We start from the raw sequence: 18,742 nt of genomic DNA on the forward strand, positions 1-18,742 counted from the left end.
GAGACGTGGATAATTAGCTAGGTGGTTGTATTTTAATCTGATACAGGCATAATAGGATTATCACCAACATTAACTTATATTATGGGTGCCATTGATGTCATCTATCATTCTCATGGTTGTTTCTTGTGAACATTTTATAATTTTTCTTCTGTTGCAACGCACGGGCATTTTTGCTAGTAAAAGCTTTATTTACAATAGATAGTTTTATCAAGATAAAATTTTGCCAATCATATATATCTTTTTTCTCCATCATATACCTATCACATCTCTATATATCTTGGTTCCTGTGTTACTGTGTAGACATAGGAGCCATGTAGCTGATCGAATCGATTCTAATTGTCCTCAGAATCGTGTGGAACGGTGCTATACGGTTTACGAGCAAAACATTTCAGCTGAGAGACGTTTCATGTATTTTGTCTAGGCTCCTGAATCAACCAAGATGTGGTTTTGCACTGGTTCTATTTCGTTTCCCTTGCTTCTCATATGTGCTATTAGTTTTATTTTTTCTAGTTATAATTCTTTTTTAGCGCAACAAGTTAAAATGACTAGTAATTAAGTTCTTCTTTAACTATAAAAATGGATTCTTTTTAATATGTTTTTTATTTATACAATTATTTCAGATTTTTTATTATGAATTATAATTTAGCCTATAATATCTGAATAGTATCACGGGGTGATTTTGCTCTCGAAACATTTCTTAAGAGAATCTAGATTCAAAATATCTTATTAGGGAATAGGAAATTTATTATAAAAAAGGACCAAAAGTTGTTGCACAGGAAACAGGATTATAGGGAAAAGAAAAAGGAGTTTTTTTTTGAAACTGGAAAAAGGAGCTAAGGAACTAGAAAGGGTAAGAACAAAAGAAATAGAGAGGTAACCAAGGGTCTCCAACCTAGGTGACTTATCCATTCTTAAATTGCCTACAATCGACTCATTCCCCTGCTCCGTCGTGTCCATGGCGTTCTCCGGCGGGTAAGGGGTCATCAGATCCAGTGGATTCCGTCCTCAATCTCCCTGGTTTCCCTTCCCTCTCTCAATCTCTCTCTTCTCTCTCAGATGCGCTGGTTCTCGCCATCAATCTCCATCTGCTCCCTTGTTCTTCATCCCTGAGAGTCAATTGAAAATCGTTCTTGGCATCCCCGACTCCTCTCCGTCTTCTGTCCGTCGTTCTCATCGCCGGCCGCTGCCACCTCCGAGGCTCCAGTCTCCGTTAAGGTACCAGGGGTGTGCATCCTGTTGTCGTTTCCGGCGCTCCGGCTCTAGAGGTAAGTGCAAACCCTAACCCTAATCCCTTCTGTCTTCTGTCCATCATTCTCATTAATGCCTAATCCCTAACACTGTTTCTATTCTTGAATGCAGCTGTCGAGGAACCGGAGACGGCTCGGGCTAGTATGGCCCCTGGCTCATGCGTCCATGATGAAGGGGAGTTTGATCACTCGCAGAACGACGAGCTGCGGATGTAATGAACCTATGAACAATATTTAGAGCTAGCTGTACTCTTTTTTTCTTTAGGATTTCTCACAAGGGTAAGTTTTACCTAAACAGGTTTTTAATGACGCAGCCATTGCACAGCTTCTTTTTTTAATTAGTTTTAGTTTCACAACTTGCCTGTGTTCTTTGCTTGCTGTTTTTCCCTTGAATTCTGTGATGATTTTGATGACTTAGAAGTTATCTATGTAGAATTATAAATTGAATGAGTGTTTTTGAGGAATCAGTGCCAAGGCCACGGGCACGCTGGGCTCGTGTGCCGGCACGGCTTAGAATCCTTAGGGCCATGTCTGGGCTAGCATTGCGGCATGGTGGCACGACACGGCACGACACGCTTCACATACCGTGCCTGTCGGGCTGTGCCGAGGCGTGCCGTGTCCAACCGGGCTAGGGCCATGTAGTGTTGTGCGAGCACGTTTGGAAATATTTACTACATGGCACTTCGCTCTGCTTCTCCGCTATCGTGCCCTTCGGGCGCCTCTGCTTACACCCACTAAGCCCTCACACACCACCCTTATAATACCATCGCACACAATCGTCTCCACTCGTAATACCATTGCACACCACCACCCTCGCACTCTGCTCTTTGCCCTTGCTCTTCTTAGTCGCATTTCACCATCCGCTGTTGTGAGCCGCACGCTCCTCTTCCACGCTCTCTCCCACCCATCACACTTCGTATAACTGGTTTGTTCTACTCAATCTATAACCTCTTATCTTTGACTCGCCGTTGTTGCTACAACTTCTTTTTTCTTCAATCTATTACCTCTTATCTTTGACTCGTTGTTGTTGCTACAATTTCTTTTTTCTGTCGTTTGTGGCATTGCAACTTGAAGAGTGGCACTAACTCCCCGAGGAGAAATGCATGTACACCTGGCATCTTCCCTTCTTCCTCGTCTCAATATAATTGCAACTATGGATAGGGATGGTGTCCCAAATGGGTATCCGTGGTTCTTCTCTAGTATAACTTAATAAACTAAATAGACAATTTTTTTCTCATTTTTTTCATTTAGTTCATTAAGCGTGAGTATCCATTTGAAGCACCATCCCCATCCTTAATTGCATTATGATTGAAGCAGCTCATGGCCCCACCAAGGAGGCGCCTTCTCCTCTAGCAAGGAGGCGCATTTCACCATCCGCTCTTGTGAGCCGCATGATCCTCTTCCCAGCGGCGCCCATTAACAATATCCATATACAGATCCTAAAGTCGAAGAGGTGTGATGTCCATTATTTATATATAAAAAAACAGATGTATTTTCTAAATCTTGTACCATGCAATGTTTCGCATTCTGCTTTGTTGCCCAAGCGCCAATAATGATCCATGAAAGTGATGGCCCATAAATACTTACAAACATTCAAACGTTAATCAGGCATGCAGTTCAGCATTGCCTATTTCACTTCCTTCTTGCAACTTCCATGCTCAAAGCCTCGACATATTGCTTCTCGACTTAACTGCGAACATCCTCTCGAATGCCTGCATCTTTTCCGCTGCAATGGCCACAGAAACCTGCACCGAGCCAGTCTCCTTCCCAGCGTAGACAGCCATCATGCCGTCCTGGTGCAAGGACGCCCTCTCCACCCTCTCCGGCTTCCCAAACCCGAAATCCACCGCGTACGCCGGAAACCATGGCGACCCCGCCACGAGGACCCTGCGGCCCGGCGGAATGGCTCTGATCTTGGTGATCAAACTGCTGACATCCACAAGGGGGTCCTGCTGCTTCGCCGCCGTGACGGCGTCCCTGATGGCCATGAACGCCACCGCAGGCCCGTCTGCTCCGGTGAGCTCCTCCCCGCTCAGCGCGACCACGCACGAAGCCACACAGTTGCCTACGTAGGCGTCCGGCACCGGCGGTGACATGTGGGCGCGGCAGTCGGAGGCGAAGACTGCAAACACCGGGGCGGCGTCGGTGAAACCGCTGGCAAGAGCCAAGCAGACCCAGCCGTGCGCTGCCAGCGTGGCGAAGGTGGATGGCGGCGCCGCTCCGGCGAACTCCGGTCTGGTGGCGGTGAGCCGCTGCTTCAGACGCCGCAGCGCCTGTGCGGAGAAGGTGAATGTTCGCCGGCTGAGTAGGAGCTGGTGTTGGGGCGTGCAACCAGGTTGTTTCGGCACAATCTGCATGTTATCAAATGCGTTTGTGTATTTTAATTATATATATAATGTAAGATATGTTTATGTATTTTAATTAAATTATTTGATATTTTTATATTGATAGTACAACCATAACTACAAATATTTCCTTGATAGGAAAATTCAACCATCTTAAGAATGTGGGAGACCACTAGTGGTTATATTTTATAGCCCTTTAAAAATACTTTAGAGTAAAAGGTCAAGCATTATAAGGTTTAAGTATTAAAATTCTCTTGAGATTAGCGCTAAATCTCACTTCAAGCTCTATGACTTATCTTAAGCGATATGATGCATATCTCAAATAAAGGCTTATGCTATTGAAGTATTAAAGAATATACTCTATGACCTAAAATCCTTATTTTAAGAAGTGCAAAAAGAAGAGTTAATGAAAAATACAGTAAGCACAAGAGTTTTAACTTAACTTGAGGAGAGAGAGAAAAATTCTATAGCAAACAATAAGAATAAAATTTGAAAAATCAAAATTTATATTCATGACTTCCGAATATACATGATGCAACAAGAGCCATCATAATTAACGGTAAGGTTTCAAAGTAATTTCATATTTAAAATATATAGAGGTGTCATGCAAAGGAAAAATTATGAAAGCTCCTTTCAAAAATAGTAACTAATGAGTTTATGATAACTAGATGTAGACTACAAAGTATCCATTATGTCTATTATGTTAGAAAATAAACAAATAAAAACTTACAATTTAGTAAAAGTAACTTTTTATTAGTTATATGTGCTCTCTTGATTAATAGACGTTTGAGTTCTCTAAATACATAGCTTTTGCTATACACTTAGATATTACATAGTAAAAAACAGTGACGAATCTAGAAAAATATTTAGGGGAGGCTTCTGGTACCTTAAGATAACTTCAGCCCCTTCTTATAGAGCATCAATGATAAAAAATTATATGAGGGGCTAAGGGGGGCTACGTGGGTTCTACGGCCGTAGGGGGGCTGGAGCCCCACCAGCCCCACCGTTGGCTCCGTCGCTGGTAAAAAACAATATATCTAGGAATATCAATACCCTCATAATTTGAAATGAAAAGATTATATTAAACAGTACATAACATTTATATCTCCTCCTGTGCGAGAGCACGGGTTGATGATGGACTAGTGACAAACTGACAACTAATAGGAAAAGAATAGAGCAACGACTTGAGAATGAAAATGACTCTACAAAGTCTAATCCAACGTAGTTTGAGGTTGCATCGCCAAGTCCCATTTACAGGAGAAAACATAGAAAACAAGAGAAAGTTGATGCATTCAACCGGTTTTTATGTTCCCTAATATTGTCGGGATTCATCCGGTCCGAACGGCCGGACGGAACGCGTGCGCCGAACGGGAGCCCGCGCTAATTTTGCACGTTGCTGGCTTCTACGGCGCTGCTGCCGCTGCAGAGAGGCCCACGTGCGGCCCAGTGCACGAGCTAGTGCAGCAGGTACGTGTATATTTTATTAGGTGGTATGTTTTTTTTCTTTTCTTTTCTTTTTTCTTTTCATTTCATTTTCTTTTCTTTTTTCTTTTATTTTATTTTTCTTTTATTTTCTATTCCTTTTATTTTTCTATTTCGTGCTTTATTTATTATTTATATTTTATTTTGTTTTATGTGATTTTTATGTTAGTTTATTTTTTCTTATTCTTCTTTTTTGTCTTTTCATTTTCTTTTCTTTTTTTTTCCTTTTTGTGCTTCATTTTTTTATTTATATTCTTTTTTGTTTTATGTGATTTTTATTATTTTTTATTATTTTCATGTTTCTTTTATTTCTTTTTGTTTTGTTTTCTTTTCTGTCCTTTTCTTCTTATTTGTTTCATCATTTGTTAATTATGTGTTGTGTGTGTATTTTTTTTGTTGTTTTACTCTAACTATTTGCTTTAATAACTTTATTTTTTATTTTTTTCTTTCTATGTGGTATATATTTAATGTTCTAGTGTTATGTTTCGTATATGATTTTTTCTTGTTCGCATAGAATACATGTGATCTTTATGTAATATACATGTAATGTTCTATAATGTTTTGTGTGATGTTCACTTAGTATACATGTGATGTTCTATAATATACTTTAGAATAATTAAAAAATTTCCATGTGATGTTCATGTAGTATACAAGTAATGTGCAATGATGTCTTTTGTGATGTTCAATTAGTATAAGTATGATGTTCTATGATATATTTAGTGATGTTCACATACTATATATATTGCAATGTTCTATAATGTAGTCAGTGATGTTTTATAGTATATTTGATGATGTTCACGTGATATATATATAAGATGTTCTAAGAGAAATGTTCTATCTTTATAGGATAAATATTTATTAATAAAAAATTATCTAAATATATTCATGTGGGATCTTGTTTCGAAGGATTTATTACAAAAAATACGATGGTGCAATCGGAATTTAATTTAGATATCCGGTTTAGCATTTATGACTTTTTTATTGCAAAATAAATCATTATGTGATCTACTTTCGCTTGATGCCGTACGCCTCTATGATTCCCGCCTGCAAAGCTACTGTTATTACCGCGAAAATTATTTTTCCCGCGCTCTGCCGGCGCGTGGCACTGGTACGAACGGCCGGACTGCACGAGCCCCCTAATATTGTCCCCAGCCGTTGACCAAAAGTTGTCATTTTCAGGCGTGTGAAGCCCGAGAACGAAGTTAGAACTAGTGGGAATAATATATATAGTAGTATACGAGTACGCATTATTTATATATGCTTTGTTTATTTAATTAGGCCGTGTGAGCTCACCCTGGGCAAGTCCGGCGCCACCTGCCGCAACAACCTGCCGGCCAACTCCTCGTCGCCGTCGAAGCGTACGAGCCTCCGGTCATGTAGTGGTGGTTCGGTCGCATGAGAGCTGGCACCGGCGGCAGCCATCGCCGACGCGCCCCACATCTCCATGAACCGAAAGAAGCCGATCCCGTCCATGGCGACGTGGTTGAAGGCCACGCCTAGCGCTATTCCCCGGCTCCCTTGGACGAACTCCGTCACCTGCGCCGCAAACACCGGCGCCGGCAGCTCCTCCTGGGCGATATCCGGCACGAGCTGCAGAAGCGCGTCGTCGTCGTCGTCCCGGTCCGCGACGAGCCTGGCGAAGTCGAGATCCGTCTCAGACTCGACGAACGCAACGCCGCCCGCATCATCCTCGCCGTAGACGATGGAGACCGTGCCCAGCTGTGGCGAGTAGGCGACCTCACCGGCCAACGGGTGGAACGCCGGGAGGACCGCCGCGAGTGAGGAGCGGAGGACGCTGACGATGTCGGAGAAAGGGACCTGAGCAGCAGCAGCGGGGAAGAAGAAGACATGGCACATGGGTGGCAGCGCGACCCAGCGCGTGTCCAGAGGGGACAGCGGCACGCGGCGGACGGCGGAGGGGAGCGGGACGACGACGGTGGTGGTGCGCCGCCGCCTCGTGCGCACGGCGGGCTGCATGCTCTGCAACTCGACGATGATCAGCTTTTCTTGCACAATCGAGCTGCTAGTAGCCTAGTACAAGGCAACGAGCCAACGACTCGAGTGGAGCGAGCGACTACCTAAACTACAGAGAGGCAATAATGGGCGGCTATATATATACGCGGCTGTCTTCTTTTAGTTAGGCTAATTCCGAATTTTTTTTCCAGAACTGTAATACTTTCGTTTTTATATGACAAACATTGTCTAATTATAGAGTAACTAGTCTTAAAAGATTCATCTCGTGATTTACAGGTAAACTATACAATTAATTTTTATTTCGTCTATATTTAGTGCTCCATGCATATGCCGCAAGATTCGATGTGACAGTGAATATTGAAAAGTTTTTGGTTTTAGGGTGAACTAAACAAGGCCTTAGTACTCCTTTCGTTCAGTTATCTTCATCATCTTTGTCTTTGGCGTAGTGATCAAGTAGTAGAGTAAAAACATCCAGTTTGTATTTAGCCATCGTAGGGTAAATGCATACGAGGAGTCAAAGACAAGAAACAACCAATAAACAGTAAAGAGGTAATAAATGCAGGTAAGTGATAGCCATTTAATAGCAAAGAGGCAATAAATGTAAGCACTGAAAGTACTATTCACTGATTTGTTGTAAGAGAAAAACACTACTGAATAGCTATGAGATTCGGCAGATAAGCTCAAGCGAACAGACTTTATGTAATATTTTTGGGAAAAAGATGACTATTCTCCCCACTAGCATCAGAAAATTTTGGTATTTTAGATAGAATTAAACGCACCCATAAAAATTAGTATTTTGCAAGGTACCATTCCAAAGCACTGTACGAGCAGCGCGCCAAATATTTTACGTGGACGGCTTCAACTGTCGGCTGAACTGCTTCTGCTTTTTGGCTGGGCCCAATAAAGACGACGGGAGTAACAGCCTAGCACGCATGCCCATCGGAGCGTTTAGGTATGTTTCATTCTCTTCTTTTATTTTATTTTTATTTTTCTGTTTGTTTATTTTCTTGTTTCTTTTCTATTTTTATTTGATTCATGTTTTTATTTTTTTACCTGGACCTCTATCAATATTTTCTTGTTATTTCACATTCTTTCTTTTACTTGATTTTTTTATTTTTGTTTTTCCTTTATGCTTTGTTCTATCTTTTTATTATTTTTCTATTTATGTAATTAATGATATTTATTATCTAAGTCTATAAATTTTATATTTTTGTTTTTTTATTTTACAGATATTATCGTACCAATCACTTAAATCTATTTTTTTTCTTTTAGATCTAGAATATTATCTTCCTAAATCAAGAACATTTTTATTGTGAAGGTGGAACCTTCTCTTTTGAACCTGCAACATCATTTTTGTTCAATAATAAAAGAAAATATTTTAAAAGATCTATTGTAAGAAAAATAATGGTGTAATCAGAATTCAATTTGAATATTCAGTTTAACAATTACAACTTTTTTAAGTTTGTAAAAAATATGACATCACAGCATGCAAAATAGTGGAGTACAAATGGAGCAGATAGAAAAAGATTCGACTCACTGGCAGTTTGCTTCAGCGGAACGCGAAGCGCGCGTCGAGCCGAGATCCACAATCTCAGGGAGGCCATTACACATTTCATATCCTTACAAGTTATTACAACCAGTCTCTCTGACAGATATATATATATATATATATACTGGGCTTCACGTTGCTCCTGGGCCTGGGGCGCGCCTGGCGTCGATGCCCTGTTGTCGTTGCGGCCCTGTAGCTCATCATGTCGTGTCGGCATGGCGTGTCGGCGTGTCGCCACTAGTGCAGGGAGCTATCTCTATTACTAGCAGTTGCTTTTCTTTTCCTCCATTGGTGAAAGACACGCCTTTCCTTTCACCTACTCTGTCTCTCAGATATTATCAGCACAAAGAGAAACTCAAAGAGTCTCTGTTCTGACAGAGCGACACTCTGATGAATACTGGTCTGCATTCGATTACTAAATCACCAATTTGTGTTGCTCTTCCAAGCTTCCAGCAAATGAGGTACATAATATAAAGATTCATTTGCCTGAAGCAGAGAAGACTGAATTGCACTTGCACAAAACACTGGGTTTTAGCACCAAGTTACCACATAGCCTTTTTTAGATAATGAGTTAGCACATAGATAACCTCAAATTTATCGCTTCACACTTGTCGGTATTGATATAGGTGATCAGACTTTTCATTCTGGTGTATGTACATAAACTATAATACAAAGCAAGCCCTATGTTATTACTACTATAATTCACATATCCTACAATTTTATGCACACTCGGTTCCCTTCTGGTTGTATATTATATAGTTCAGTTTCGTGGACTCATGGTCTAGGCCATTTTGCCAATAGTGGTGCTTGCGCTGCTTCCTCATCAGGGCTGTCTGAAACGACAGATTTTGTGCCTTTGTCCTTGTTTCCTGGATTAAGCATCCAAGCAAGACAAAAGGAGATTACCTGTAAAAATATTCAGAATTTGAGAAAAAACAATCAGTGCTGATTCCAGTTCCAAATAGCACCCATGTATACTGCCATTTTCTATCACCCTGAGAGGAAGAGGACTAACCAAGAAGAAACTAGCCACAATAAAGCTGAAACCTTTGCAATCGAAGGGCGCTTCCTCTGAAATGAAGTAAGCTGAAACAGAGGAGGAAATGTTGAGAGAGAGAGAGAGAGAGAGAGAGAGAGAGAGAGAGAGAGAGAGAGAGAGAGAGAGAGAGAAATACAAAAAAAAAGCATTGTGGGTGTTGCACAGAAATATATGAATAATTTCAAATGTTGATAAAAGAATGTCAATTGCTTACAGGTCAGTGGACTCATAAATAGTGGTGCCAACAATATAGCTACAGATTGCACAGTTGCAATAAAACCTTGCGCTTTTCCCTGTAAAGATAATACAATGAGACAATGGCGCCTATGGTAAGGAACTTAGGAATTACGGAGTACAGTAGTAAATAAAGCCAGGGGAGGCCAGGTTTGTATGTGTACCTGGTCAGTTGAGAGTACTTCACCGGAAATGATCGCATATATCTGTAGAATTGCATATTTTCATGTAAACAAATTTACAAATACCACTGGAATGTACTAAAATATAAAAGGCATAATTTTTCTAAAAATCTTTCTGACACTGGCACCTTAGAGTAATTTTTTGAACTGTGAAAACTTGGCAAATATGAATATTGACTTACTGCTGGTTTGGCCAGAACATAGATGATACCCAATGAAGAGCTAAAGTACGGAACCTGCAGGATAGATAGAAGACAAATGGACAAAGCTTTTGTAACTATACCAAGCGGTAACTCCATAAATATGCGATAAGTGTTCTTAGAGTATCAATTAGTTGAGGTTCATGAAAATATAAATAAGTTGAAGGCTTTAGTAAATTTGATTGGATACATACCCACGAAGCCCATGCAACACCATAAAGTAAAGCCTGAAATTTTTTCCCCAATTCAATAGGTCAATATATCAAATTAGTGAACCTGAGACTAGTAAAAGTAGAGGACAAAATCTCTGTGCAATAACTTCTAACTTACATAAGCAATGGATGCGAGTATTGAAATGCATAAGACGCCTTTTTCACCAATTATGTGGCTAAGAAAGGGGAGGACCAGAATCTACAATATGAAAACATATCATAAATCCACAATTAATTGACTTGACAATTGGCGGGCCATGCAACATATATATGTTACTTTAGTTGCTATAGAATAAAATCTTGAAAGAGCACCTGTGAAAAGATTGAACCAACGCCGACCACCATTAGAATTTCTGAGAACTGATCCTTGTCAAAGCCGAATACGGACTTTAGGTAATACTGAAAAAGAAAAGATAATTAAAGTTCCCTATAGTTTCTTAACAATATATCATAAGAAACATAAGTCAGACAACCATTTACCATTAGAACGTCGCTAATGCCAATCATGCCCAATTTATAAAAGAAGGCAGCGTATGATATTCTCCTAAGTGTTTCACTACAACATAGGAAGACAGGAAATCAAAAGGAATGACATTTTGCAGAAGCTGAAACAAAATCATTCTTTAATAAGAAAAGTAAATTTCAATCAATATTAACTTTCATGATTTATGAATATTTTTTACATGAATTTCTTGATTCATGCTCAGTGTGCAAGGGTTACCTGTTTTTGACTATGCTAATGTTCTCCTTGATAGATTCCCAACGTTCTTTTGGTAACTTGACAAGCAAAGATGACATGGACAAATGCTGAGAAGATGTAGAAGCTCTTTGAACTGTCTCAACCAAATATATTTTCATGTAGATGATAGAGCAGATCAACAGGACAACTGAGACCTAACAAATTAAAGTAAACCTCCCATGAGATTTAAAGTTAGCAAGAGAAAGTAAATTGAAATTGTGATGCAACTATAAGTAGCATTAACTACCGATACCTCAAAAATCCACTTCTCAGGCAGGAACCTTGAAAACACACTCCCCAGAGTGTGCGCGGCAGAGAAAATTCCAGTCATGATGCCAAATGCAGCTGCCCTCCTTGATGGTTCAACTGCATCTGCCTAATTTAGCATAATATTTTTAATAACTCTTGAATCACTATCTGTTATTGACAAAAAACCAAACAAAACTGTAGCCTAATATATAACATCCATTTTATTATTATATCTATGGTTTCAAATTACTTAAAGCAATGCCAAATGAATAATCCTAACATAATAGGAGGAACAACCTTCTTACTCAAAAAAAAATAGGAGGAACAACCTTTATTCATGGAAGGCTGCAGAAAATAAGAGACTTTGCTCTTATTTTCTTTGCGAAAGTTGGCTAGAGATTCAGGAACCGCATTGAGGCTTAGCTCTTTCCTCTGTTTTTTTGCGCTTTTTTTCAGGGCTGAACTTTTTTTCCCCGTCTCCTGTTGGTGTGTGAGCCTTATGGCTTCATTTTGTATCCGAACCTTCAGTTGTGTACTATCTCCGAATGGTAGAGACTGGAACTTTGTTCCATTATCCAAAAAAATATTTTCTAGCATGAACATGGCAAATTGGGGAGCTTTTCTTTCTTTCATTACAGTTTAAGCAGACATACAGTTAGGTAAAGCTTTTAGTGTGATTCGAGTCAAGCTGGGGCCCCCAAGTCAGACCACGTCTGCTTGAGCCGTGAGAGGGCAGCATTCCAGTAAAGCCCCTGCCTTCTTTTGGCCTCTGCCATTGGGATTGGTTAGAGCCCCAGGCCTCTGCTCTGGCTCTTGGGCAGAGTGAAATTCGTTGCAAATCCAAAAGTTATTGGCACCCTTGTTAAAAAAAAATGTCATGCTAATACTTTGTTACTGATGGATAAAACCATATTACTCCACCAGACATAATTTAACATCCAGAAAAATGCCAAATAATACGAGGAGGAGCAGTTCAATCAATGATATAGATGCATGTTTAGTTATTTACCTACAAGGAGACTAGGATTATTATTCTCACCGTGTAAGCAATAGCGAGGCAGAAAATGGTTCCTTGGCCAATCATGAATGAGAGGGTACGCAGAACAAGGTAGACATACACAGCAGTCCTTGAATTGTTCCATGCAAGCACAGCTGCAGCATATGACAGCATTACAGCAACATTGAATTAGTATCCAGAGCAGAGCAATGGACTACATACAAAAATGCCCACATTGACATGTTTTCCTAGCTACTGTATTACCAAACGGGATGATGGAAGTGGATGCAGTGAGAAGGATTAGTGGCTTCCGGCCATACTCATCAGCCAGCTGGCCCATCAGAGTGAACCCTATCGTCCTGAAAATCCCTCCAACCTGCAATCAGCAAGCAATTAACTGACGAAACAACATTCAACCAGCAGTTTTTTTTTTTGAGGAAACAGGAGGGGCTTTGGCCCCTACTGAAGCAACCAGCAGTAATTGAACAAGAACCTGAAGAAGAACACACACTGACGATTGTCCCAGAAGTCCAGAACATCATCAAACGTCCAGAATAATGCAGAGACAGTGATTCACAACTAGTAGGAAGGAAGGGATACCGAGGACTGCAGGCCGGTGAGGTAGAGAGCCTCCGGGCAAGACCTGTCGTCGGCGGGGCAGAGCGCGGCGGTGACCTTGTCGACGAGCGCCGGCACGGTCATCTCCTCGGCGACGCCGTAGAGCACCAGCCCGACCATGAGGTGCAGCACCGGCCTCATCATCACGCTCATCGTCGCATCGCCTTGTTGGAAGACACCCATTATTTTTTTTTCTACTCCTATATACTGGGCTCAGCTCGATCGATCGGTTCTTGAGTGCTGATTAGTTAGAAGGCGTTTGGCAATGGACCAATCGCAGGTGCTTTATATGAAGCAGCCCTGCGCGCCTTTTTTTTTTTTTTTCATTTCACACTTAGAAAAAGGACAGAAGGAAACAGCACCAGCACTCCAGGAGAAGGTGAGGTCAGCTAAAGTGATTGCTGTTTCTTTTTACGAGAAGTGGCATGCCACAGGAAGGAAGGGTGCTGCCTTGCTGGCACTTTGTATATGCCACGCTGTCATGTTTAGTCGATACTCCGCTGTGGATGATCTTCTGCTTCGTTAATTGGGCCATATTATTGGATTACGGATACATTCCTTCTAGTCATGAAACATATTGTTCACGACAAGATTTTGGTCGAATCTTAGTAGCCATCAAAAACTTTTAAAATATTTTGGTTTGGAGACAGGCAAGACAAATATGTAGATTTGTATTGGAAAACCTTGGCGAATATCATCACAAAACTGAAGGTCCTTAAAAATATATTCTGGCTCAACACTTGTCAAATCAACCACTTACAAATTAAAGAAAATATATGTAGATTTTGTTAAGTTACCGACACTTGTCACAATAAAAGATATTCACTCTCTGTGTGAAGGATTTCAAGTTTAACCAAGTTTATATAATCAAATAATAATATTTATGATACCAAATAACTATAATTAGACTATTTATTTATTATATTTTTACAATATACCTATTTGATATTATAAACCTTTATAATTCTTTCTATAGTTTTGATAAAATTAGTGATACTTTGACTCTCCAAGAAAGTTGAAGTAATTTATAATTACGACGGAGGAAATATCTATAAGTACTTCTATACATGCTTTGAACTTAACCACTTGTGTCATTGTTATTGTAACAAAATAAATGTATACTTCCTTCATCCTAAATTATAAGTCATTTCAAGAATCTTAAGTTTAACCAAATTTATATGATAAGATAATAACATTTATGGTACCAACTAAATACCATTACATTGTTCATTAATTATATTTTCATAGTATAGTATTATTTGTAATAAATCTTTTTAATTCTTCTTATAATTTTGGTTAAACTTGAAATGTTTCGAAGATTCTTAGAATGATTTATAATTTGGAATGAAAAGAGTATTTTCGTAAACCAATTCTCAATAAAAATCACTACTCGTAAGGTACCCATAAAGTAGTATTCCGATCGATCGAAGAGCGACAGGAAAAGGACCGACGAGTATTGCGATCCCTCTATATATGGGGCTCCAAATGAGCATCCGCCATCCGGCCGGCGGCGATCTCCCGTCCACAGCAGCGAGCAACCCATGTCATGCCGCCCATGCCGACGCGCGCGTGTGCCGGGAGCGGGGGAGCCCGCGCGCGGCCGCAGCCGGCGCGTGGCCGGCGCGCGCCATACCTGCCGCAGACGGGAACGCCCGGGCTTCCCCCTAGTGGCTCTACACGACAAACGCCTGGGACGAACGCAGCAGGTGAGATTTCGAGCCAGTCAAAAGCTGAAAAGGGCCATCATCCAATCCAACAAGCTGCTGCATTCATCGTATAACCTTTGCGATGATGATTAGCCTGTTGAATAATCTGGACCTGAGTAGGTTGGTCATCGTCGTTGCGTCTCAAGCATTACTACAGTCATCAGATGTTGCGTCTAATTTTCGCCTGAGTCTGAAAGCGGCCGGCATCTGCAAGATCCAGGTAATATTAGCTAAAATGTCATGGCTAAAAGTAATATTAATCAATTTATTGTGATATAAAATATTATTAAATGATTGGTAGATTTGGCAAAAGTGAATAGATCGAGCTGCATGTTGGAGTGTTGGACTTCGACCTAAGCTGAGCAGCTGCACAGGGCACCCAAAAAAAAATCATGGCAGATGATGGTCTTTCAAAAGAAAATGACAGATCCTGATCTGCGCCGCTCGCTTAACATGCTGTCAGCGTGGCTGTATCTTCTGCTACTGTGCCTGGGCCGATAGCAAGCTCCACTCAAGAAATGCCGGCGCCAAGCTGCCAAGGCCCAATAGATCCCGCAAGCCCAGCACCAACAATTCTGGACAAGAACAAGGTGGTGCATCATAGATCCATTATTTTTTTTTTGAAGAAACTGGAGGGGTTTGCACCCCTACAGAATATGGATTAATATAAAAAGTAAAGGTTCAGTAAATACAAGAAACCAAAAAAAGCAGAGTCAAAGACATGACCTGCTCAAGAAACAAAGAACGTTAGAAAAAAAAAAATCAAAGACAACACCACTACGGGCCTGGCTAAACTAAGTTGGCAATCCATTGTTCAAAGCGGGGGATAACACTTCTTTTCATCCTAAGCATTAGGAGCTTAAGCTCATCTCTGAAGAACGATCTGGTACTTTGCAGATTTGGCAAGATCTGTCGAAAGATGAAGTCATTTCTTGCTTTCCAAATAGCCCAGCTCATCAGAATCAAGACTTCCATGAAGAAAGGTATCCCAAGCTGTTCTTTGAAATCCATCAGGATTTGAAAGGGATCAAACTGATTGTTTACCGTAATATTCACCATTGCTCAACAATCCCTTGCAAAAGGGCAGTCAAGAAGCAAATGAAAAAGTGACTCGTCTTCACTTCCATTGCAAAGGACGCAGGTGTAGTCTGGCACAAACATTCTTTTTCTTCTAAGCAGTTCTCTTGTGCTTAAGCGATCTTTGAGAACCAACCAAAAGAAGACTTTGTGCTTGCTTTGACAAGGGGAAGCCCAAAGCCATTTGAAGAAAGGGCGAGCAATGATCTGTCCACTCAGGTGGCTATATGCCCGCTTGACTGTGAAGTTGCTCGAATTCCAAATATAGGTCCATTTATCAGGGGATTCTCCAAAATTTGTATGCTCTATTAGGGTCTGAAGTTGCAGCATCTGAGAATGGGCGTGTGTTGACATCGGAAGATGAAAGAGAGTGTGAAGGGGCAACTGGGATGTCCCTTCAGCTAGAGTGATGTTCTTCTTCTTCGCAAATGAATAAAGTTCAGGGAAACTTTGAGCGAGAATTGCGTCACCCCACAGGTCATGCCACATAAAGCAAGAATTTCCACTGCCACTTTCAAACCTTGCCATTCCTTTAAATTTATGCAATAACTTTAATATATCTCTCCACCAAAATGAACCTTTTCTTGTGCTACCCGGTAGCCTACCATTGCTATAGTATTTCTCCCAGATCAGAGCTACCCAGGGTAGGTTATCTCTGTTGAAAAACTTGTGCAAATGTTTTAACAGTAGGGCTTCATTTTGAGTTTTGAGGCACAGTACACCTAGTCCACCTTCATTCTTTTCTTTACAAACTGAAGACCATGCTGCTTTTGGCCTTTGCTTTGCGTTTATGTCGGCTCCCCTCCACAGGCATAACTTTCTGAATTTGTCGATTTGCTCAATAACTGTTTGCTGAAGAAGGAATGTACTCATACAGAAAGTAGGCATTGCAGTTAGGATGGAATTGGTCACTTCAAGCCTCCCTGCCTGGTTAAGAAAGATTGATGTTGCTGCAAGTCTATGTTCGCACTTGCTAACCAAGGGAGAGAAATCAACAATTCTTGGCTTAGTGAGACCTAAAGGAAGGCCCAGGTAAGTGAAAGGTAAAGAACCAATATCACAGCCAAACGTCCTTGCCAGATGATGGAGTCTTTCCTGGTTCAGATTTATAGGAACCATGAAAGATTTAGAGTAGTTAACTTTCAAGCCAGTGGACTCACCAAAGGTGTACAGGAGACTTTTTAGAGCTAGCAGTTGTCTACTGTTTGCCTCCATTACTAACAAAATGTCATCTGCATATTGGATGATGGGGAAGTCACTTGTGTATCCCAGAGGTATTGGTAATTTTAGAATCCCTAAGTCCTTAGCCTTGTTGATGCAAGATTGGAGGAGGTCTGCTGCAAGCACAAAGAGTAAAGGGGATAAAGGGTCTCCCTGCCTGACCCCCCTTTTGCAGTGAAAAACTTTGCCAGGCACTCCATTTAACAAAATAGAAGAAGTTCCAGAACAGAGAATGGAACTTATCCATTCAACCCATTTTTGACCAAAGCCTTTGGCCTTGAGAATCTCTAAAATTGCACCATGCTCAATTTTATCAAAAGCTTTTTCAAAGTCAAGCTTGAGGATAATCAACTCCTTTTTTGAAGTGTGACAAATATGCAGATACTCCAATGCCCAAGCCAGACAGTCCTGTATGGTCCTAGACTTGATGAATCCATATTGATTTTGGTGAACAATCTTCTTGATTTTTGACTGCAACCTATTCGCCAATAGCTTGGTTAGGAGCTTGACTGAGGAATTGAGCAAAGAGATTGGCCTATAGTCAGACACTGATTGAGGGCCATCTTTTTTTTGGGATCAACACTATGTAAGAATTGTTGATGCTTCTTAGGCAAATATTTGCACTTTGGAAATCTTCACATAGCTTATAGAAGTCAGATGCCACTAAGGGCCAGCATTCTTTGATGAATTCATTACTAAACCCATCTGGACCAGGGGATTTGTTATTGGGAAGATTGCTTACCACACCATCAATCTCACTTCTAATAAATGGAGTTTCCGGAACATTAAGGCCCTCTGCAGGCTGTAGCAACTGTTCGAGGTTGAAGATCATTCGGTTAAATTTAGACTGACCCATCCTGTCCTTGTAAGAGTTCCACAACAGTTCCGCTTTGCAACCATGACCCACAAGATGGTTTCCTAGGGGATCCAAGAGGGAAGAGATATTATTCTTCCTATGTCTGATTGTTGCATGGGAGTGGAAGAACCTAGTGCCTGCATCACCCTCTTTCACCCATCTGATTTTCCCTCTTTGTTTCCAATAAGTTCTCTGCTGTTTCAAAAGATATATGAGCTTTTCAGCCACTAGATTTCTGAAATTCCACTCAGGCAAAGATAAGTCTCTGAATAATTCAATAGTCTCTAGGAAGTTTAGCACCAGTTTGATCTTCTCAATTGCCAAACTGAGGTTGGGCAGGCTCTTTCTCCATTCTCTAATCACCTTCCTCAGGTTTTTGAATTTTGCTGAGAGCATCTTGGCTGAGTCAAGAATGTTGCCTGGGCAGTTCCATCCACTAATTACAGTTGGCAAAAAGTCTTCCAAGCTTAGCCAAAAGTCTTCAAACCTAAATATTCTACTTTGGGGAATGGATGTGTTGATTTCCACTACACAAGGCCAATGGTCGGATGTTTCCATTACTAAGGTCTTGACCAGTGTATTAGGGAACTTCGCAGTCCAGGAGGTAGAGGTGAAAAACCAATCCAGTCTTTCCAGCAGTGGAGGAAACTGCTTGTTTGTCCAAGTGAAATGCCTTCCATGCAGGGGTAGTTCAATAAGCCCCAGCCTACTGATTGCTTCATTAAACTTGAACATTTCCTGGGGATCTGCTCCTTCTCTGTTTCTATCTTCTGGCCTTCTTATAAGGTTAAAGTCAAAGGAAAAAGTTTACTTTT

The 18,742-nt window shown here is 40.8% G+C and overlaps 2 protein-coding genes across 2 annotated transcripts; both read right to left on the reverse strand.

Annotated features, from left to right (window-relative positions):
- On the reverse strand, nucleotides 2,709-7,154 carry LOC8058539 (phenolic glucoside malonyltransferase 1). Its single transcript, XM_002450234.2, has 2 exons — nucleotides 6,368-7,154; nucleotides 2,709-3,598 (listed from the first exon to the last, which is right to left on the reverse strand). Exons 1-2 carry the CDS (start codon nucleotides 7,049-7,051, stop codon nucleotides 2,906-2,908), a joined length of 1,377 nt encoding a protein of 458 aa, XP_002450279.1. The 5' UTR covers nucleotides 7,052-7,154; the 3' UTR covers nucleotides 2,709-2,905.
- LOC8058540 (tetracycline resistance protein, class H) lies at nucleotides 9,100-13,347 on the reverse strand. The gene is made up of 14 exons (XM_002450235.2): nucleotides 13,050-13,347; nucleotides 12,714-12,825; nucleotides 12,492-12,604; nucleotides 11,457-11,579; nucleotides 11,186-11,358; nucleotides 10,945-11,020; nucleotides 10,777-10,863; nucleotides 10,583-10,663; nucleotides 10,447-10,479; nucleotides 10,235-10,288; nucleotides 10,035-10,076; nucleotides 9,851-9,929; nucleotides 9,613-9,683; nucleotides 9,100-9,503 (listed from the first exon to the last, which is right to left on the reverse strand). Exons 1-14 carry the CDS (start codon nucleotides 13,248-13,250, stop codon nucleotides 9,372-9,374), a joined length of 1,377 nt encoding a protein of 458 aa, XP_002450280.2. The 5' UTR covers nucleotides 13,251-13,347; the 3' UTR covers nucleotides 9,100-9,371.

This window comes from Sorghum bicolor, chromosome 5 (genome assembly GCF_000003195.3).
Source record: "Sorghum bicolor cultivar BTx623 chromosome 5, Sorghum_bicolor_NCBIv3, whole genome shotgun sequence".
Classification (NCBI taxonomy): Eukaryota; Viridiplantae; Streptophyta; class Magnoliopsida; order Poales; family Poaceae; genus Sorghum; species Sorghum bicolor.